Genomic DNA, 24232 nt, shown 5'->3' with positions numbered 1-24232 from the left:
CTGAAATTGCTGAAGAAGTTAATGCTGTTAATGCTTGACAATATTAGGCAGGCGGTCATCATGTTATGCCTGAACCATGGTCATAATGTTATGCCTGATCCGTGGTCATAATGGTATGCCTGGTCGATCTATAGTTCTCACTTTAATATGTATGCATCTAAAGGTATCCAGTCGAAAGCAGCTTTGTCGAGGAGCAGAGACTGCGCTCCTTCCTGAGGACTATGGAACAGGAGAGGACAATTCTGGGAGAGCTGATTCAGACGCATTGTAAGCTATCACCCCACCTCAGCCAGCATGAGAGAGCAGCATCACAGTTGCAACAGAGCATTTTGCAGTGCGAATGGAATTCGTTAGAGAGAGCCACTGAGAAAACCTTGCATAATGTAAGCGCTTACACTAAAGAGAGTTTTGACCTTCTAGAGGATGTCCATACCCTTAAAGATCATGTGGAGAATTTTAACAAGATCTTAGGATCGCCATGGATTTCATCTGCTGCTTGGAATAGCAAGAGAGCACAAGAAAGGATTGAACTCCGCGCTGAGCTCACAGCTGCCAAACAAAGATATTTTGATCTCCATCAAAGCTTTGAAGCTCTCTCCCAAGGATGTAGTTTAAATGTCGAGGTATTTAACATACAGCAAGGCTTATGGAGTATAAAAGATCACATGGATCTGATTGGTGAGGAGTTGGATTCTTCATTCCCCACCAGCAACAACCCAACCATGGTCAGAATCATCACAGAGATCACAGAAGCCCTAGCTTGGGCCAAGAAGACAGAGTACGACATTCAGAGTAGGCAAAAGAAGATTTCTCTGCTTCCAGAGGGTGTCCATCGGCAAATCAAAGACTGGAAGAAGCTGCATTCGGAGATGACGTCAAAGCAGACAGAGTTAACAAATTTGACTGAGGAGGTTACAAAGTTGATCCCAGATCTTGACAAACCTGATGTTTCTATGGTCACCTCCTTCTTGAAACTACTGGCAAGTTTGTCAAAATCGTCAGCAGAAAAACTAACCGCAGCTATGGAAGAAATACAGTTAAGTCTTCAGACTCGGGAAAAGATTTCAGAGCAGATAGCTCATGTGGAGTCCTGGATCTTGTGCCACCTCCATAAGGAATCTCTGAGTAGAGAGGATTTTCAAAGCTTGAGCACATCGGATCTTGATCGAAGGTTGCATCAGAGTCAGGACACACTCCGTGAGGCAGAAAACCACTCCGGAATTACAGAGGCTTTACTCATGAAGAGTAAAGATATCGCATCTGAACTTAGCATCTCTGAGAATGCATGGCTGTATGAGAAACTTACCAATCTCCAGGAAGACATAAAGGGCATAATCAATTATGAGAAATTATTCGTTCTGGAGATAACAGAAATATTACAGAACCAGGAGTCATCAGAACAGAAAATAGCTTCTTTAGAGCAGAAATTGAGGCAGATAATGAAGATATGAAAGAACACACCTTTCCTATCACTAAGGAGACTCTGTCTGCCATTGAGCCTTTTAAACGAGTGCTTATGGAGCACAAATTTCAGGCTGAACAAATAAACACATCAGCAGAAAGCAAGAGGAGAGAGCTTCTGTCTGTGATCTCTGAGCTCCATCATAAACTGAAGGCTTTTCATATTAAAGCTCAAATCCATGAAAGGTTCCTCAGCCTCAAGCAGCGAGTGGAGGATCTTCAGGATAATGTAGCGCTTTATGTCCCAAAGGCTAAAAATGAAAGCATTGCCAAAGAGGAGCGCTATAAAATCTGTCAGACTCTTCTTACCCAGATTCCACTACTCAAACTTATGTACAAGGAAGCATTTGATGAACTTGCAAACATCTCATCAGACCTTTATCCATCTCAGCTAACTACAGAACAGGAGAGGCTAAAACAAAACTTTGAGAGTCTTAATGCTTGGGAACTGGCTATCGAAAATAACCTTCAGAATGTGGAATGGCACATTCTAAAAGACATACATTATATTTCAGAGCAAAAAGCGGTACAAGGTTTCCTCAGAGAGGTTCAGCAGGTGCTGGAAATGACTTACGAGGTGGAATCGAACCAGGAAGCCATTGAAGACGAACTCAGAAAGTTTCTTAAACTTAAGAAGAAAGTTGAAGCTAGATTGCGGGTTCTGGTGGTTTTGGAAATAAAAAATGGATACCAGCAGGGCTCTCGAAACGCTAAAGACATTGCAGAATTGGCAAAAAGAGTTTTAGACAAGTGTGAGCAAAGACTGGTAAGTATGAACAGTATAAAATCCAAACTGTATGATTTTGAAATATGCTTTGCGAATTAACTTTCACATACTCTTCCTAGGTGGACTTGTCCAAAGCAAAGGAATCATTAAAAAACTATTCTAGGGAAGTCAGAAATGCCAACCAGTTCCTCCTGAGGACTGAATCTGTTCTTCTCCCCTCTGTCTGTTCACCAAGCAGCTGTTCAGAAAGGCTGAAAGATGTCCAACAGGCTCTATTAACTTTAGACAAAGAATTCCAGTCCCATATTGAAAAAATTCAGACTCATGCTTTCTCCAGTCCTTTATTTTCTGCGCAGAATATAGAACAATTACAAATTGAGGTTTTCAGTCGCCTCTTGGTCCGAATGTCTGCACTTAAAGCCCAGGCGCAGCTGAGACTAGAAGCTTTAGAGAGGTAATATGAAATGTAATTTATTTTTTCTTTTCCCATCCTGTATGAAAACATTTAACACTGGAATTGTTTTATTTTGAAAGGTGTGTTAATAAGCAAAAAAGCACACGTGTGGGCTACGAAGAGATGTGCCGACGTATCCGGGACGCAGAAACTACCCTAGCGGAGTGCGCCTCCAAAAATATCACATCTCAGACAGAGTGCTATAACCAGCAAGAGAAAATTAAAGTAAGGGAATTGTTAATTGCATGCAAACTGAAGGCATGGGATTGATTTGATGTTAAAAAAATAAAATTGCGTTTTCTTCTCTTGGTTGTTCAGACGCTGGTTAAAGAGATCGGCACACTGCCTGGCAAACTGGATGAGCTGAGAGAGTGGTGTCCAGTGCAGGGTTGCCATAGCAACAGGGACAATGCTGTAAACTCCCTGTGGGGTCAGGTGGCCAGGCTGCGACATTGCGCAAGAGATCTGCTCGTACACTCGGAGTGCAGGGGAGAGGAATGGATACGCATCGGAACGAGTGTGAGTCACATCACATGATGTAACCAGAGGTTTAATACAAGCTCTAGGGTTTCAGAACAGGATGAACCACTAGAGGTTTAAAAATAGTTAAAATAACCTGCTTTGACCAACAGCTTTTTTCTTACAAAAATTTCACTTTTCAAGGTCTACATAAGGCAAATCTTTTAAGCTTCCAGGATAGTGTGATAATGGGATTTACTTTGTTTGATACAATGGCATTGTAAGGAAAGGTACAATTGTATACCCATGAAATAGTAAACTCCTCCACTAAGATTTGAACTTCAGTTTCTGTGTATTGTTACATAAATGAAATATTGCATTTGTGTTTAATATTTATTGACAACTATTTTTGACAACAAAAATTGACAACAGGTTTTTTTTTCATAACAGCACAGTTTTTCCTTAGTGCATCCATTTGATCAGATGAAAGCTTGTATTTCTTGTTTTGAACTGTGTAGTTAGTCTCCAATTTAATTAGTTCGTTACCTCAGTAATGTTTCAGCACATTATGCTGACATCCATTCTATATGGAACAACAGTACACAGTAATGAAGTGGCTTTTTCGTGTATCTGTACTTTACTGCAGTATTTCTATTTCGGGAGACGTTTACTTTAACTTCACTACATTTCAAAGTCAAATATCGTACTTTTTACCTAACTACATTTTGTGAAATCAGTCGTTCCTTTTTTTTTATTTATGTGTGGATAAAAATGTAACTGGTCAAACATGCAGCAAGCCACCAATCAGGGTCGAGCACGTGCTCTGATTTAAACATGTTTTGATTGGCGCTTGGTGGTATCTCCTCATCAACAACATACAGTTCAGCATGAGTTCAACAGCATGCAGGACATTTTAAAAGGGATAATGAAGGAAGAAACTCCTGACTCTAACTTGCCATAACACCCATGGCCTTTTTTTGTGAAAGAAGTTTTTTTTTTTTTTTTTTTTTTTTTAAAGCAGCTGAAAATAATGATGATAATTTATTAGATATCAGTGTTTGACTCATATCATTCTATTAATAGATTGGTGTGCTAAGAGTAATTGTCTTTTCACAGAAACTGAGTTGATTAAGCGAAGAGTTTTGTGACAAAAATGATCAAAGGAACATTATAGCCATAATAAATCATAGTACTTTGGATACTTAAGTTAATTTGAAGGCAAAAACCTTTGTTGTTTTTACTCAAATGAGAGTTTAAAGGGAGCTCTTTTATTAGAGTAATATTTTACCGAGTGGATCTAATTTAAGCATTGTGTATTTCATCCACCATCGACATGGAAAAGACTAAACTTTGACCATTCTGCAGCTGTTACTGATGTCAGAATTCCTATTTAGCAAACAAGACAGCATTCTCTTTTCTCCATTGAGTTCTCTGAAAAGAAAAAACCCTACATGATGTGGCTACAGTATGGAAGATTACACACCATCACCAGTAAACAGATTTCGGAACTCCAGACAAGTTTTTTTAGTGTTTTGTCAGCTGAGTGTGCTTAACTACTTCGCAAGGTCTGCAAGTTAATTTGCTGCGCAAAAATTTTTTTTTATGTCCAAATGGACTCTACTGTATTTGCATATGAGCTTGTATGCTTTATGTTTCACAGATTGAAAAAGCATCAGCTGTTCTGAAACAGATGGAAACTGAGTTGCCAGACTCCATCATAGAAAAGGCTACTGCTGAGGAGCTTCAGGATCTGCTGCAGTTCTTTTCACCGTACCAGGACAGACTGGACTGCGAGCATCGAGCACTTTCCGCACTGGAACTACGAGTCGCAAGGCTACTGAGAGTCCCCTCCCACTTGGAACAAGCCCCGCCCATTCCGCTGTGTCAGGAGCTGCAAACCATGCAAGAGCGTTATCACAGGTCCGAAGTCACCAATTTATATTTTACTAATAAAATTATATTTTATAATTAATATTTACTCAAGTTGGTTCAGTGGATGCAGAGCGCGAGAAATATTTTGATATCTCTTGGAAGTAAAGCAATTTTAATTCCAGAGGGAACAAACAAGGACATGATTGCAGTTTGGCTGTCATAGTACAGGCTTGCATCTTAGTTTTCTTTTTGTTTCTTACTTTTTAAAGTAAATTCATTAAATAATGGTGATACTATTTATCTTTCTCTATGCCATTCTTCTCTACCTCCTATAAAAGACAAAGATACTTAATATCTGTCATAACCCTTAATATTTATTTATTTATTTATTGCGATTAAAAAATGCGATTGACTGTATGAGATATCATGAGGAAATTTTATATAAATGTTTATTTGATTTACTTCATGTTTATTTGCTTTATTTGCATTTTTACAGGATTTTTTTTCTTTATGTCTTGCAGTCTAAAGTCCCGGAGTGCTCAGGGCTGTAAGGCTGTGCAGGCGGAGATAAAAGAGAGGAAGAAGGTATGTGAGGAGTTGCAGGGGATCACGGAATGGCTCGTCACTGCAGCATTCGTGCTGTCAGAGCTGGATAAAGCGCCCAAGACTGAACGTCTGCAGGTGTGTTAATCTTCATCTAAAAGTAATTGAACCAAATGTGAGTAAATGCACACATTTAATTCCCAGAGAATTCCCACATTTGTTTGGGAAGTAGAATCTAACCTTTACCTGACCTGTCTGCTGTAGATTTGTGCTGCTGTAATCATAGAGCCTGCCCTGTGCTCATCCCAGGACTCGTTCATAATCTTTACTGTTTTAAATCTGGTCTCTGTTTTCTAGTCTCAGAAGATTTTCCTCACCATGGTCAACTCTGGCTTGATTAAGGATCCAGATCTATATCTGGATTTCTGAAAAGCAGTTTTGTAGCAAATAATGTTTTTAAAAGCAAAGCAGAGATATTAAATGGACATTGATACCACTGCCGACATTTGGTTTCTGTGGAGAAATGCCCCGGAAGGCAGTTGGTTTTATGTTTCATGGTTTAAATAATGCACCAACTTGACCGAGGCGTTGTTTGGTCTGAATGGGGCTTGCTTTTGAGTAAAAGTCATTTTGACTCTTAGGCTGTGTGCCATCGCCAGTCAGAAAAAACCTTACATGCAACAGAAATACGCAAACTTTGCATTTCAACCGTTTCTTATTCAAACTCATTCCTTAGTTCTCTTCGTTTCATTTCCAATCTCTGCCCCGCTCACAGTTTCTTCCTATTGTGTAAAGCCCCGTGGGCCAAACAGCTTGGTCATTATGTTCTCACCGTATCTTCCACGTGCAGTAAGCATGAGCCAGTTACGAATATTAGTGATGGGTATTTTTACACACATCAATTTTCAAGGCCGACGCTAAGGCTGAGTGTGATGTCATCATTCATACACGGACTTAACGTACACTTTTGTTTTCTTCTTTCATGGTTAAAAACCCCAACATGGGAATACAGAGTTATAACTGTTTCAGTATCCTTTATTTCTTTCCCGGTCTCAAATAACTAATTACAATATGAATAGAGGGGGCCGAGTATTATCTGCAGCCCAGGGGCTGAAAGGTAAAGAGGCTTGATGCTTAGCAGCACAGAGAAAGAGAAGCAGAGAGTGGTTTAGTACGCTGCATGGGATTCATTAATATGGAGCTGAGGGGTCTGGCAGAAACCTATAAATCATAGCGGATAAACCGGTAAGATGCATCACTACAAACCGAAGAAATGATAGTGATTAAATGAAAAAATGATTTTAATTTTAAACCACATTTTAAACCACACTTATTTCAAGAAAAATGAAGTGTAATCTGAGGCCAAGATTCATGCTGGTTTTTGGTTTTTTTTAATTAAATAAAAAAAATTTAAGCAATAATAAAATGGGTATTTCTTGGTGTGTGGTTTTTTTTAATTAAATTTTTTATTAAATTATTATTATTATTAGGCTCACTGCTATACTACTATACAAAATCTTATATACATCAGGAGTTTTGTAAAGATTTTTTATTTTATTTTAATTGTCCAAGAGAGCAAAATTTACTGTGCTTTTGGGGTGGTAGAGGCATATGCTAGCGACACAAACCAGTTGTGGGCATTTTGTGAACTCATGTTTGTGGAACAATGTAAATAGCTCTTTTCTCTGAGTGTGTTATATTGTTCTGTGACTTCACATAATCAACAATTCATATACATTCAGTATAATTGTGTGAATCAGAGGAAGAAGTTGTCACTCTATCATTTGATACAGAGCCAAGACCAAATAAAGGTGAAATTGAATGTGGGGAAATGGAGCTGTATACAAATAAATAAATAAAAAATGCAGATTGTGATGATTTTAGCCTGACTAGATTAATACAGCAGTACCATTATTGTTTAGCTCTTATCTCTCATCATCCTCTAAAGATTAAACTTTTTAAATTCATGTCATCTCATGGATTAATAATTAAATGGCCATAAACACCACCTGTTCATTTTGTAGGAGCTACATTCTGAACTGTGTACCCAGAAGGCTGTTCTGCAGCGCATCATGGAGGGTCTTAGGATGAAATATTCACAAATGTACACTCTGGTTCCTGTGGAGATAGACGGCCCATTACAGGAAGTCTCTCACTCCCTACAGGAAGTGGTAAAGAAGGTACAGAGTATTTTTAAATGTTCATCCAGTGGGTTTTTATTTTTTTTATTTGTCAAAATCCAACCCTCGCCAATGCTGTAAACTTAATTACAGTTCATTTACATTATTATTTAGTATTATTCTAAGACATTTTTTTACTTTACATTATTTAAATATCTAATCAGATAAGACACGAATCTGAGTAAATAAATAAGCATTAAAACTTTCAAATGATAGAGAAGGTCTCTAAATGTAGTTTTTCATGATCTCTAATTTAGTGGCTTCTCACTCATTAACAGACAGGTACTTCTGCCTGCTGTGTGTTTCTCTCCATGACACACACGGCGCGAGCACACACACACACACACACACACACACACACACACACACACACACACACACACACACAAGATGTGTTAGATTAGGCACCTGCTGCTTGTTCTCTCGCTTGTTCTGGTCATTATGGCTTGGATCTCCTGTGGTTCCTGCTACTAGTACCAATTTAAAGTAGTTACTTGTCACTGCATTGCAACCACCTGCTGTCTTGAGTTGTTCCCATATAATCATTTGTAGAAAATGGGTGTCAAACCCAATGCCATTGGCTAAACCCAATTTTTTATTCTTAAATATGACATTTATTACCTATATAAAGCCTTAAAATGTCACTGTACAAAATTATCTATACTTATACAGTTTTATAGCTGCCTGTATAGTTATGAACAACCTGCTTTATGATGATTATAAATAAAACAGTCTCTCACTCGCTTTCAGGTGGATGTGGCCGTCCAGAAGAGTGGCCCTTTACACAGGCTAGACGCTAAACTATCAGAGATCAATATGGGTCTGGATGCTGTGCAGAGCAGACTGATGAATAAATGTCCTAATGTTGATGAAGCTGAGAGCACACAGAAGGTTTTTCTCACAGTTTATTCATGCAGAGCGCGATCATCTGACTGAATGAAATATAATCACTGTGAAGATTAAGTGTCAGTGTTTATAGACTCAAAAAATCACACAATTACTAGCTATAGATGTGTGTAATATATATATATATATATATATATATATATATATATATATATATATATATATATATATATATCAATGTACATTGCTAATGTACAGATTTTATTTAAAAGGAACGAAAAGCACAATATGAAATAGTTTTGCCAAAATTACCAGAATTTTTATAATAAATGATTTTATGCAAAAATTATACTGTTATTGTTTTCATCATGATCACACAGTCTTAGTGTAAAGTGAACTGAACTCATATTGTAATTCTAATTCTATCAAGATCATACAGAGGGAATTCTGCACTCTGCTCTTGGGACCCTTTTAAAATGTTTTATAGAGTTGAACATGAATGTAGTTAAGCTTTGCCTCTTGAGTGGGTTCTCTTTACCTTGAGCTTCCAGTAGTCACTGGTACATTGCAAACAACACATCAGTAGTATGCACAGGCAAAAGCAGCCAAAGTACAATTAAACAGTTTAAACTACAAGGCAATTATAATCAGCTGTGGTTAAATATGAGAGTCTTCTTTTGTAGCGTGTGTGGGACGAGTTAAATGGCTTACACTCACGTCTTCAAGCGGTCGAAGTGGAACTCCAGGATCTCAGTGAAGAGAAACCGGAAGAGGTGCAGGCCCTGAAGGAAAAAATCTCTCGGACCCAGGAACTGCATACACACCTTTCCAAACAAGCTGAGGACAGGACGGGCTTTCTCAACAAGGCACGACTAATATATATATCTGTTTTTATCAACTGAAAGAAGTAAATCTTTTTTTCAGCCGATTTACAGAAGTGCACAGTGTGTTATTATTAAAGTATAATAAAAAAAAAAATTATAAAAAATAATAAAAAAAATTAAAAGGATGTAATTAATTAAATTGAAGGCCTCTATAACATAAATAAAGACAAAAAATCAAACCAGATAATAATCTAAAGTAATAAGACATGGGCCTAAAATATATATATATATATATATATATATATATATATATATATATATATATATATATATATATGATTTTATTTTATTTTTTTACTTCCATGCTTAATTAAAAGTGAAAAATATTCTATAATTATTTAAGCTTAAAACGCAATAATTTGATCAGGCAGAAAAAAATAATATTCCATACAGGTTTATAATCTGAGTCTGTTGTGTTTTCCTGTGTGTGTGTATGTGCAGATACGTGGTTGGCTGCAGGAGCAGGATGAGATGGTGAAAGGATCTCAGAGCTGGATTACTGAATCTCAGTCATGGTTGACTTTGCCATATACGTATACTACAGCGAAATGTCTGGACAGCCATGTTAATGCTCTACAGGTGAGGCATAGTTTACACTGCTATACACTTTTATACTTTTTCACCTAATTTTTGTGGGTTTTATTCATTCTTTTGAATTATTATAATTATTATTATTAATTACTGGAAGATCACTCTTATCCCACATTACAATTTTACCATGTACAGTGTCCTATAATGCACACTTGTGATTCCAAAGAATAAATGAAAGCTTTAAACATACACAAAAATTAGGTGGAAAAAAGTATAAAGTGTACAGCAGTGTAAACAGCCTATAGCACTTGATCAAGCACAATTTATCAATAACGGTTACTAAACTTTTATTGATAAATAATAGGTTGTGCTGGATCAAGTGCTATAGGCTGTCAAATAACAAATGTGTTCTGTTGAAAACCAAGTGATTTAAGCGATGATTACAACTAGGACTGTTCATAAAGCCAAAAAATTGTATATATATATATATATATATATATATATATATATATATATATATATATATATATATATATATATATACACTATATGGACAAAATTATTGGGACACCTGACCTTTCCTTTCATGTGGTTCTTCACCCAACTGTTACCACAAATCTGGAGGCACACAATTGTATAGGACATCTTAGGATGCGGCATAATACAATTTTGTGTTCACTTGCACTTGGAAACCCAAACCTGTTCCAGTATGGCAATGCCCCTGTGCACAAAAAGCGAGCTCCATGAAGATATGGTTTGAAGAGAAAGATCTTGAGTGGTCTGCTATAGAGCTCTGATCTCAACCCCACTGAACACCTTTGGGATGAATTGGAACGCTGACTGCACCCCAGGCCTCCTCACCTTACCTCACCCACTTTACTTTACTTACACCCTTGTGGCTGATAAACACAAATTTCCACAAGCACACGCCAAACTCTAGTGGAACATCTTCCCAGAAGAGCAGAGTAAATTATAAAAGCAAATGGGACTAAATGTGGAAAGCAATGCTCAAAAACACATACCATACTTATAGGTGTCTGCAAACTTTTGGCAATATAGTGTATATATGAAACTTTTTCTTTCTCACATAATCCAATACTGAATACATGTCTCTTTCACAGAATAAATACTGACACAGTATTTAACTTGCCTTTTTGTGAACTTGCCAGTGCTACATAACTATACTGTACAATAACATTTCCAAGTACAGCACAAGCACACACTTACTATAGTATGATAGGTTTCCATTTTATTTTCTGTTAATTAGCCAAATATACCTTTGCAGATGGTCCTTGACGACTCGGCGCAGATTCGCCAGACTTTACAGGGGTTTGAGTGTGTGTTGAAGGAGATGGCTAGTGTGTGTGATGTGAGCGAGCTTCAGAAAGAGCTGCTTGAAGCAGACCAGCGTGTAGCGGACATGCAGAGCAGCCTGCTGGAGCCTCTGAAAACGTTAGAGCATGCTGCAGCTGTGAGTGTCGATATATTAAAACTATTTATCCTTATTTTATTCAAAATAAATACATAAACTGTCATAAATTGTTTATGCTAAACTGTATTCTAAGCTTCCCTCTCCTGCTGTGCACTAAACAGATCGATGTGACTACTGTACAGTTCACATCCATGTCTGAAAGTTTCTTTGATTTGTTTACTATGTCGTATGTGACACTTTGCTGCTGTACTTCCACCACAGGAAGTGGATGCCATGGAGTCTGAGGTCAGGATCATGGAAAACGACGTGACTGATCTCAGACCAGCACTCACCTCAAAGCAAGGCATCAGCCAAGACAAATTTAGGGTAAGTGCGAGTTTTGAGCTTTTTTAGGGTTTTTTTTTTTTTTTTTGTGAAAAGAGTTACCATAATTTCAATATCGTTCCTTTTTTTCCAATTAGGCTGCAATAAACAGGATTGAGCTGATGAAGAGGACAGTAGATGAGCTGAAGAGCTGCAAGACTGGACTTCGTTTGCCAGAAGGAGCAGAAAGCACACTCACTGTGTTCAGTCGTGCTGACTTACTACTGAATAAACTATTGGAGCTAGAGCAGGTGAGCACACACATTTACTAAACGCACACTTGTGCGTGGTACAAATTTTAAAGGCCAAAAATCTGCCTACTGTACTTTTATTGACATCTAACAAGTTTGAGATTCTGAAGCTTGTAGCTCAGACTGTTGACACTTAGAAGAGCATTGCTAAGGTCACTACAGTTCAGCAAATCTCTAATTTGTTCATGAATAAAGTCCCCTCAAATACTGCTTTAGAATACTAGATTTAATTAAATATTTCATTAAACTTAATTAGCTAAACCTCAGCCAGTGACGTACCATTATTGTTAGCTAACCTAAATACATTCTTAGTGCAACTAAAAACTTACATTGTGCACTCAAATCCTTTATGTAGTAAAACCATTATTTTATGGTAAAATAAAAAAATAAAAATAGCTAGCTGGGATATATCATCACACATGCATGCACTTTGATACTTTGCATTAATTTGCTATTTCTCCTTTTAGTTGGCATTGGAGCACACTGTTGTGGTATCAGAGCCATGCGAGATTTCCTCCACACTCCGCGTTCCTCCCACTATTGTAGAAGAAGAACCTCAGGTACAGACACTACAATTACATTTCTTATTCTCGATTAGTTCATAGAAATAAAAAGCTATAAAAAATAAAAATAGATAGCTCAAAGACGTAAATTTGATAAATCTGTGTGTGTGAAACAATGTGAAAGAAGTTTGTTTGAAACTTTTACAAATTATTTTTTTTTATGCAAAAAATCATATAAATATTCACATCGTTTACCATGACACTCAAAATTGAGCTTAGGTGCATCCTGTTTTTACTAATCATCTTTAAGATGTTTCTTCAACTTGATCCCACCTGTGATAAATTCCATTGATTGGACATGATTTGGAAAGGCACACACCTGTCTATATGAGTTAACAGTGTGTGTCGGAGCACAAACCAAGCCATGAAGTCCAAGGAATTGTCTGTAGACCTCTAAGACAGGATTCTATCGAGGCACAGATATAGGGAAGGGTATAGAAAAAATTTCTGCAGCATTGAAGGTCCCAATAAGCACAGTGGCCTCCATCATCTGTAAATGGAAGATGTTTGGAACCACCAGGACTCTCCCTAACCGAGTGATCGGGGTCAGGGAGGTAAACAAGAACCTGATTGTCACTCTAAAAGAGCTCCTGTGTTTCTTTGTTGGGAGAGAAGAATCTTTCAGAACAACAATCATCTCTGCAGCACTCCACCAATCAGGCCTACATGGAAGGCACATGACAGCCTGCCTGTAGTTTGGCCATGTCTGGAGAAAACCAGGCACTGCAAATCGCCTGGTCAATGCCATCCCTAAAGTGCAACATGGTGGTGGCAACATCATGCTTTGGGGATGTTTTTCCATCCATTTTTCTTTTTTGAAGAACCGAAAATGGAATTGAAGATAAAGCTAAAATTATTCAATATTATGCCAGGACATCTTCTTCTTCTTTCGGCTTCTCCCATTAGGGGTCACCACGGTGGATCATCTTCCCCATACCCCCGTCCTGTACATCTGCTTCTTTTACCCCAACCACCTGCATGTCTTTCCTCACCACATCCATAATCCTCCTCTGTGGTCTTCCTCTTTTCCTTCTTCCTGGTGGCTCCATCCTCAGCATTCTCCTACAGACATACCCCATGTAGCTCCTCTGCACTTGTCCAAACCATCTCAATCTTGTCTCCCTCATCTTGAATCCAAAAACGTCCTACATGCGCTGTGCCTCTAATAAACTCCGACATAAACATTTTTTGTACTTCAGTTAATTTTATTTATTTAATTATGTTAATATTAACATTTTTATATATATATATATATATATATATATCTACATATGTGTGTAAAGTTTTTTTATTTATTAATATTTGCATGATGCAGAAATCAAAAATTCATGCCGGCTTTTTGTGTGTGTTTAGGACAGTGTTTTGGAGCAGGGGCAGGTGGAGATTGTCCGCGTGACGGACGATGTGTTGACACGATCCGGAGCTGTTCTGATGAGTATAAAAGAAGCAACACTTGAACAAAAAGTTGAATCATCAGTTCATACACAGGTTAACATACACACACACACACACACACACACACACACACACACACACACACATTATGACATACAATATTACATAAAATAGAAAATTGTTGACAGTGTCTGTTATGTGTTGTGTATATACCAGTGGTGGGCCGTCAGGGCCAGCAATGCCTTCTCTGCTGGCCTAAACACTATCAGAAGCACTGACCCATATTTACAACCTAAATTCTAATATTTGTTCCATGAGATTGTATTAATTTATTCCCAACAGTCTATTGTCTTTATTTCATAGCGTTTCTCTTGGCTGCACTGCTTTCAGTACGTGGATGTTGGATGTTGGATTTTTTTTGTCCAATCAGATTTCAGCCTCTATGTGCTGCCATGTCAATCTAATCTGCCCAGGGCCTTCAAAGTCTGTACTGCTGGCCTTTTTACCGTAGTCTCTATTAGCAATGGGTCTGTTTCTTTAACCAATCACATTTCAAATTCGTTTTACAGGGCCAGCTAGCTGGCCCAGAATAGCGTCAGCATTTTCAGCAACATGTCCTCTGATTGGTTGGTCAGAGAGAAAAAAACAATTACAGCCAAGTTCGACTAGCAAAACAGGCCTATAGCGCTCTGCACACATTAATAAATCTAAAATTAGATTTTTTTTTTTATGCCTACGGCGGAAGAGAAATTGATTTGGTCTCGGACATTCTTAAAAAAATTTTCAAGAAAAGCTAGACATCGTCAGGAGAGGTCGGCCAACCCTGTAGCTTGTCTCAGCCCGGGAAAGGGTTTGTTCACCACTTCCAGACCAGTGAATACGAGCGGTACCACTGGCTTATGAGTCTGCATTTTTGGTGAGTAGGTTGTATTTTATTTGAATTTGTAATGTTTTTGTCATGTTATTAGACAAATATTGATTCTGAACTGCTCCAGATGCACAGTTGTGGTTGTAGTGTAGAGGTTTGGAGCTTGCTTTAGTAAAATGGTATTCACCCTCAATATGTGAAATGCCTCTCTCTATAATGCCACGCGTTGTTATATTGCGTTTTTGTATAGTATTGATTAGTATAATTGTGATGTGATAGTGGTGGTATTAAGAGTTGGATTAAGTCGGGTACATCCCAACTGAAGGCCCAGGTACCAAATGCTTAGCCTGCCACTGGTATATACTATATGTATAACTAATCAAACTCATACAACACTTATATTTCAGATAAAAAACACTGACAAAATATCTGCCTTCTAAGTGAAAAAGCTTTTATACTGCAGTGTTTGCAAAAAAAGTTAACTTTACTGTGTAATTACCAACTCTGATATTATATATCTGGTCTGTTTGATACCTATTAACTTTGGGGACTAATCACTGTCTTTAAACAGGAGGTTCCTTAGGAGGAAAATCTCATGAAGATTTAATTAGATATAAAGATGATGAGAAGAGGAACGTCTCAGTGAGATTTAGGTTTTGAGTTCTTTTACTGAGGTGAGATTAGGGTTAGGTGTAGTGTAGATAGTAATATACATGTGTATGTGTGTGTTTAACATGACAGAAGCTAGGGCATGAGGAAGAGGAGGAGGAAATATATGTGGACTTAAGAGAAGACACTGATGATGATGATTTCTATGAAGATGCAAGAGATGATTATGAAGGGATGAGAGGACCTCCTAGTGCTGCAGGCTGTGAGAGAGTGATGAGTTGTAACAAGGAGGTAAAAGAAGGATGTTCCAGGACGAGAATAATCCTCTTCCGTGTCCTCATCTCTTCCATTTCTCTACATCAGTTCATTCTTCTTCGTCGTCTTCTGTCAATGCTTCTTCTTCACTCTTTCGTGTCACATTTTGCTCATCACACATTTCTCCACCTAGAGCACCACATCTCTCTAGGCGACTTTCTTTTGTCTTTATTGCTGTTTTTTTTTCAATGAAGCGCAACGCTGTGTGTGAACTAACAAATTTCCTGCTTAATAATTATGAAAGAGATCTTAGAACATTAGATGAAAACTTTTTGGGATGTGCAACATTTACATTTTTTTAAATGGAGAAATTGTTCTTTAATAATGAGACCTTTTAAATGCAACGGTATATTTAGGGTGCAGTTGAACTTTATTTTTTCAAAAGATTATAATGACCCTTGATTTAAAAAAAAAAAAAAAAAAAGACAATACAATAAAATATATGGACAAAGGTTTGTGGATACCTGAGCATAAGGATGGTATGTCCATCTAATTCAATATTTAGTCCTTGTTTGCTGTTATAATAACCGCCATTCTTCTGGGAAGATGGTCCACTAGATTTTATAATGTGCTTGTGGAGATTTGTTCTCATTCAGCCACCAGAGTGTTAGAAATGTCAGGTATTGATGTAGGTGAAGTGAGGAGGCCTGTGGTGCATTCAGTGTTCCAATTTATCCTAAAGGTGTTCAATAGGGTTGAGGTCAGAGCTCTATAGCTGGTGATCTTCCACTCCACCCCATGTAAAGCATATGTTCATGGAGCTGGCTTTATGCACAGGGCATTGTCACTGCAACAGGTTTGGGTCTCCTTGTTTTTTTATTTTTGTTTAATTTTGTGTTACCACATTTAAAGACATTCTATACAACTGTGTATCCCCAACTTTGTGGGAAGTTTGGGGAAGAACCACATATACGATATTGACAAGGGACACCTGACTTTTACAGTCATATGTTTAAGACGTGCTGCCTTGTATTCTTACAGAAGAAACTTAAGGGAGACATCATAACTGATGAAAGTGGGAAAAAATCTCCAAATTATTACTCTACATAATTATTGTTTGGTGAATTCAAGACATTTTTGCTAAACAATACTTTGTATAATACGTTGTGTGTTGAGGCACATGTTAGCTAGCTGTATTATGCAGTCACTACCATGATATTTAACTAGCATTTTATCAAAATTATTAAAAACGAAGAAGAAATGTAGGTGTGTGGTGCATACGCTGATTCTGAGGGTATTTTTGTGTCTGGTTAAAATCATAACAACCCAACTTGACTGTGTCTCGAGCTGTATATCAATGGTCTCAGTCCATTCTTTTCTTTTATTGACTAGCGTTGACTTTTTTGTCTTCTTCATGTACTCCTATCTTTCCTCTGCCTGGATCTGATATTTTATTGTTTGTTTGCTCACCTTATGTCACTTTTTTTTTTTTTATTGTAATGTCATTTACGATACGTTTGAGATGTTTTGGTTTTCCGCACTAGCCATATGCATGCGTTTTCTCTTCCACCTGTAGATGGCACCGCAGTCACACTTTCATCGTCCTCCATGGTCTTTGTCTGACTGCTCACTTTTCCCCTCACGGTTGCAGTGTGTATTTGAGAACTTTGGGAATGCAAATAAAGCTCATGAATATTTACTCACCGAGCCTGCTGGGTTTTTACACCACTCTGAGTTAGAAAGCCAAACTTTTACTGACTAATGTTTTTACTACGCAGGACACCGAGAGCGGAGAAACAGCTCCTGCTGACTCGACAGAGCAGGAAAGGAGAGAATCAGATGCAGAGGTAAACCTTTTGAAAGCTTTTTTGCTTTGTTTATCTTTATGTAATTGGCCCATTCTCAACTGTGGTATCTGCAGATCAAAACTCTTAACACAAAAGTAACAGGACCAAGCAATACTAAAATTCTTATAATTAACATGATAAATAAAATGAGGTATCATTATTAATAATGTATTATAGGTATGAATTTACACCTACATAAGCCTTTCATGGCATCCAACAGAAACACATATAAACACTTTGAAGTCACATTTTCCAGATTACTATTTTATGCCAAGTTGACATTACTATAGTCAATCTTTTGTCAGTATTTATAAGCTAACATGTCAGCTATATAACGCTATCTATATAAACCCTTAATAACAGAATAACAGCTATATAAACCCTCAATTAATTAACCCTTTATTCATGTCTCCTGGGGGGTTTGTAGCCACTTCAAGCGTTTATTCATTATAACACCTATACAAGCCTGTCATGATGCCTAATTTAAAAGCACATATCTTGAATCTTAGATGTTATGAAGGAGTGTGGAACTTAACAAAATATACGAGAAACTGCAAGCTAATTTAAGGTATACTAATATAATATATAATCCATAATTATAAGGCACCCGTCAGGCTGTTTTTCATGACGGCATAATTTTATTTCACTGAATCAGTCACTGCTGTTCATTTTGTGACTTCAAAACTTGAAGAATATGAAAGAAGACAGTTTTAGCACCAAGTGAGGACAAAATGGTGTTTTGCTTGTTTGTCTGACTGAATTTTTAAACTTGTCTAACCTGATTGCTGTTACTTTCTTCAGGCAGCTGAAAGCGAGCTTGTTGCCCCCCTGGAATCGGGCGACCCTGAAGCTGCATCTATACCAGAAGCCTCTGTGAGAACCCAATCTCCCCCCAGAGAGCTGGTAACCAATACCCCATTCGTTAAAGAACGCTCCACGTCTCCTTCCGGAGGCCAGCAGAAGTGTGTTGTCTCTTAGTGCTAGAGCTCTCTTTTTACTGAAGTTGTTGATCTTCTAGAAATACACTCGCCTTCTAGAACCTGCACACCTGAAACATTCTAGAATTAGACCCGCCTTCTAGAACCTGTCCACCCGAATGATTCTAGAACATGCTTATGACTTTTAAGTGCAGTGCATTTACATGGGGCCTTTGGTATTTCATCAAAGGCAGGATTATGATGAGCCAAAAATTTAGTTTACATCCTAGACATTCTCAATTTTTTTGTTGGAGGGTTTTATTCCTCTTATGTCTCAGCAATTTGCCAATAATAGCATTATATAAAATATTTTTCTTATGAAAATTTATAATGAATAATACCTTGTCCTTTTTATATCCATTTAAAGAACTGTAAAAGATCTCCACTGAATGTTGCAGATCTCTGAAACTGGAGACTCTTTCCATAAAAAAGCTAAATGAGCAATAAGCTATTAGGATTTGCCAGGTAATGCAAACCTGTGATTTGCTGCTACAGTTCTGCCACAGCTAGGAAATTAATTAGCACCTTCTGTCCAATCAAAATAGAACAGTCATACAGTATGTCACAAAAGTGAGCACACCACTCACATTTCAGCAACCATTTTCGTATCTTCTCAAGGAACAATACTATACTCAATCTTTTGTCAGTATTTATAAGCTAACATGTCAGCTATATAACGCTATCTATATAAACCCTTAATAACAGAATAACAGCTATATAAACCCTCAATTAATTAACCCTTTATTCATGTCTCCTGGGGGGTTTGTAGCCACTTCAAGCGTTTATTCATTATAACACCTATACAAGCCTGTCATGATGCCTAATTTAAAAGCACATATCTTGAATCTTAGATGTTATGAAGGAGTGTGGAACTTAACAAAATATACGAGAAACTGCAAGCTAATTTAAGGTATACTAATATAATATATAATCCATAATTATAAGGCACCCGTCAGGCTGTTTTTCATGACATAATTTTATTTCACTGAATCAGTCACTGCTGTTCATTTTGTGACTTCAAAACTTGAAGAATATGAAAGAAGACAGTTTTAGCACCAAGTGAGGACAAAATGGTGTTTTGCTTGTTTGTCTGACTGAATTTTTAAACTTGTCTAACCTGATTGCTGTTACTTTCTTCAGGCAGCTGAAAGCGAGCTTGTTGCCCCCCTGGAATCGGGCGACCCTGAAGCTGCATCTATACCAGAAGCCTCTGTGAGAACCCAATCTCCCCAGAGGCTGGTAACCAATACCCCATTCGTTAAAGAACGCTCCACGTCTCCTTCCGGAGGCCAGCAGAAGTGTGTTGTCTCTTAGTGCTAGAGCTCTCTTTTTACTGAAGTTGTTGATCTTCTAGAAATACACTCGCCTTCTAGAACCTGCACACCTGAAACATTCTAGAATTAGACCCGCCTTCTAGAACCTGTCCACCCGAATGATTCTAGAACATGCTTATGACTTTTAAGTGCAGTGCATTTACATGGGGCCTTTGGTATTTCATCAAAGGCAGGATTATGATGAGCCAAAAATTTAGTTTACATCCTAGACATTCTCAATTTTTTTGTTGGAGGGTTTTATTCCTCTTATGTCTCAGCAATTTGCCAATAATAGCATTATATAAAATATTTTTTCTTATGAAAGATTTATAATGAATAATACCTTGTCCTTTTTTTATATCCATTTAAAGAACTGTAAAAGATCTCCACTGAATGTTGCAGATCTCTGAAACTGGAGACTCTTTCCATAAAAAAGCTAAATGAGCAATAAGCTATTAGGATTTGCCAGGTAATGCAAACCTGTGATTTGCTGCTACAGTTCTGCCACAGCTAGGAAATTAATTAGCACCTTCTGTCCAATCAAAATAGAACAGTCATACAGTATGTCACAAAAGTGAGCACACCACTCACATTTCAGCAACCATTTTCGTATCTTCTCAAGGAACAATACTATACTCTAAAATGTATCCAAGTTTCATTTTTAGTCAATGTGCAGCTTGTATACAAGTTCAGATTTACTGTCCTCTGAAAATAACTCAACATACAGCCATTATTTTCAAAATAACTGCCAACAAAAGTGATAACAGCTGTACATTGTGTAACTGTGCAAAGCCTCATGTCCTATTCATCATGTTTATGTTTATTTTGTCTGCTTGACAGGACCATACAAATTTGTTTATCTTGTTTTAGAGCACTTAAAATTTGGTACTTTGAGTACAATTCTCTCATACTGACTGGATGTTCAACATGGCACCTCATGCCAAAGAAACTCTGTGCAACAAGTCGGTTTGCATGGTTGTCCTCCCAGAAGAAAGCCTCTTCTGGAGCTGGCTCGCAAGTTTGCTTGCTCACAATTTGCTGAAGACAACCTATCCAAGAGCATGAAATTCTGGCACCATGTTTTGTGGTCTGATGAGAATAAATTTGATTGGCAAAGATAGTGTCCAGCATGTGTGGTGACACCCTGGTGAGGAGAACCAAGAAAACTGTGTTTGCCTACAGTCAAGCATGGTGGTGGTAGCATCATGTTCTGGGGCTGCATGAGTGCTGCTGGTACTGGAGAGCTGCGAGTCATTTGGGGAAACATTGAGTAAAACATACATTGTCAACCCGCAGTTTTAAGACATAATAACAAACCCAAACACACCACCAAGATGACAACTGCCTTGCTGAGGACGCTGGAGATGAAGGTGATGAAGTGGTCAAGTATGTCTCTAGACCCGAACCCTATTAAGCACCTGTGGGCACCATGTGTCTAACATCCAGCAGCTCTGTGATGTCATTATGGAGGAGTGGAAGAGGATCCCAGCAACAACCTGTGCAGCTCTGGTGAAGTCCATGCCCAGGAGGATTAAGGCAGTGCGAGATAACGATCGTGCTCACACAAAATATTGACACTTTGGACACAGTTTTGACATGTTTACTTAGGGTGTACTCAGTTTTGTTGGCAGTTATTTTGAGAATAATGGCTGTATGTTGAGTTATAATCCGAGGATGATAAATCTGTACTACTATTCAAACTGCACACTGACTACTGTAAAATATATCCAATTTCATTTCTGTAGTATTGTCCCTTGAGAAGATATAAAATGGTTGCTGAAATGTGAGGGGTGTACTCACTTTTGTGAGATACTGCAAGTCCTGTGGTGTAAAAATATTTAATTTCTAAAATAAACTTTTGATCAGATTATTTGTTTGGAGGTGTCTAAAGGATTGAACACCTTGTTTTATAAATTATACTGTGCTTGAGAAAATATTAAGACTCATTTTGGAAATTTTAGTGCATCATGAATATTTCAGATAATTTTTTATGCTTTTGTATGCACTTTATAAATCTAATACAGTATATAACATGTACAGAATAGGCATACAGTAGGCACATGCCTTGTTCTTATTGTGTTGTTAGACTCCAGCAGAGAATTTCTGACCGTAACTGCATGTTACTTTCAGCATTGTCTTCAGTTTTACTAAAAATATAATGTCAGTGCTTTTCTAAATTAGTTTTATAGCACATGATTCAATTTTGTGTTTTGCCTATGCCATTTAGTATAATTCCAGCAGTGTGTATTATATAAGCAGTGCCTTACAATTTCTATTTGTGAGATTTAAAAGCTTGCTTTGCCTGATGCTGATAAATAAATTTAGGATTTCCCCACCCTGTGTTTAAATAACAAAATAGTTCAATGTGCCTAGTGTACAATTACACATTCTTTCTTCTAAAATGAAGGTTGCTGAAATGCATTCAGGAAAATAGTGCTTTTTATTTATTTATTCCTTTATTTATTTATTTATTTCTATCATTCGTCATTTTCCGTGTAAATGCACTGATGATGTAGCTCTAAAGCTTGTGCATGCTCTCTGTTTCTTCATCCCGCTTCAACCTTTTGTGAACAATTTTGTCTGATTTGAAAACAAATAAATGATAAAAAATAAATAAATAAATAAAAAATAATAATAAACCCTCAAAAAAATCTACCCCACGGTCGTCTTTCTTTCTCTTTCTGTATGTTAGGAACGGGGTGCATGGAAGGGGAAGCAAATCGAGTCAGAGAGGCTGAAGACACATACCAGCAGCACACAATCTAGGTTTAGAAAGTTTACACACACTCATGTAGAAACCACAGACTCTCAGGGAACCGTAACTCCATTCCAGGTCATGAACAGTTCAGCCGGAGAGCCGTTCAGACGAGAAGAGTTAAAGTCTCCGGGCTCAGCCTCCAAAGACAAACACAGTGTTATAGTGTCAGATCAGGGACCACATGCGCCAGTCCTTTCTGCAGCGACATATACAAACCGTCGTGAGAGAACGACGGAGGACTTGGTAAGCAGGTTTTTTTTTTTTGCTCTTGATGTGTAGTACCCAAAATCTACCATACTCATCCTGAACTCATATGCTAACACACTACGCCCCTGTGTTAGCGTGAACTACCAATAAAAACTTTAATTATGATTTAGTTCAGTACTGACTCACAACTAAACTATAATGCAAAAAAACCCAGATTATCAATGTCAACTTTTTATTCATTTTTAAGCATATTACTGTATTGTTCACCTTTAATGGTCATCATGACTGCAGTTTTTACTTAACAGTTATTTTACACACATCATTGCATGTGCTGTATATGTTATATTCAACACCCACAAATACATTTGGAAGAATCGTGATATACATTAGAGTGGCTCAATCCAGGATCATCTCCTCCTCTCAGGCATCTTATTAAAGTTATGATGCAGCCCAGGCGCTGCTTTATTGAGGCCAGGATTCGGTTGTGCACAGCAATATCGCCGCTGTAGTAAATGTCAGGGTCTTCTATTTTAGACATCTTAAACCCTTTGGAGTTTCTGACAGGGTACAAATGACTAGCGGGTGAAAGTAGACCTTGTGTGTATTGGGATGAGTTTTACAAACCTGAGCCAGTGCTTAGGTTATCAACTCTATTATAATACAATAAAGAAATATATTAACAACCATTAACATCATGCAGTTGTTATAAAGATAGAAATATATGATGCAGGTTTCTATGTAGAATTCTATGTGCTCTGGTGAGTTACCAATAATTGTATTAATTGTTAACTTTTATTTCCCTGCAGCAGTGGCTTTAAAATTAATCCCACAGACTCACAGAAATGAATGTCTTTCTTCCTGAATCAACACACACACGCACACACACACACACACTGATGAGTCTAATTCATAAAGCATCATATATTATTGATGTGAAAAATGTATGTAGTGTGAAAGTATGGAGTCACATGGTATAACTCTGGGCTCTTGTAGAAATATATGAGAATGTTGGCTAATTCGAGAAGTAAAAAATTTCTCGCACCCACAATGGACTTTTTGCCCAGAGTTAAGTGTGTGTGTGTGTGTGTGTGTGTGTGTGTGTGTGTGTGTGTCTTTATTTTCTTCCTTGTCACTGGAGCTGACTATGAAACCGACCAGTGCTTTCAGGAAGTAATTTTAGCCACGGGTGGGTGGGGCGATGTGAAGGGGTAAAAAACAGAGGTGGCAAGAGTAAAAGAGTCAAAACATGAGGGAGACGGAGAACGAGAGTGGTGTAAGGAGTGTGTGTTTGTGTATATATATGTGTGTGTGTGTGTGTGTGTGTGTGTGTGTGTGTGTGTGTGTGTGTGTGTGCGCACGCAAGAATAAAGCAGTATTTCTGGTCCTCTCAGGGGTTTAAACACACCCAGTGGTTTAGACATTTATATAAACACACGT

General features: G+C 37.7%; 1 protein-coding gene across 1 annotated transcript in view; it reads left to right on the top strand.

The window, feature by feature from the left end:
• The window catches only part of syne2b (spectrin repeat containing, nuclear envelope 2b), a 107908-nt gene that overhangs the window by 37102 nt on the left and 46574 nt on the right, over window positions 1-24232 (top strand). The window contains 21 exon segments of the mRNA XM_046872909.1: window positions 164-1440; window positions 1443-2227; window positions 2308-2642; window positions 2723-2867; window positions 2961-3161; window positions 4762-5021; window positions 5495-5654; window positions 7541-7696; window positions 8447-8587; window positions 9226-9408; window positions 9868-10005; window positions 11243-11428; window positions 11651-11755; window positions 11851-12003; window positions 12471-12563; window positions 13920-14054; window positions 15571-15729; window positions 17472-17540; window positions 18342-18509; window positions 19658-19729; window positions 22523-22831. Coding sequence (XP_046728865.1) covers window positions 164-1440; window positions 1443-2227; window positions 2308-2642; window positions 2723-2867; window positions 2961-3161; window positions 4762-5021; window positions 5495-5654; window positions 7541-7696; window positions 8447-8587; window positions 9226-9408; window positions 9868-10005; window positions 11243-11428; window positions 11651-11755; window positions 11851-12003; window positions 12471-12563; window positions 13920-14054; window positions 15571-15729; window positions 17472-17540; window positions 18342-18509; window positions 19658-19729; window positions 22523-22831 — 5230 coding nt within the window.

The sequence above is a fragment of the Silurus meridionalis genome, chromosome 2 (assembly GCF_014805685.1).
Source record: "Silurus meridionalis isolate SWU-2019-XX chromosome 2, ASM1480568v1, whole genome shotgun sequence".
NCBI lineage: Eukaryota > Metazoa > Chordata > Actinopteri > Siluriformes > Siluridae > Silurus > Silurus meridionalis.
Note: the sequence above shows the minus strand (reverse complement) of the source record. Positions and strands in the feature narration are given on the sequence as shown.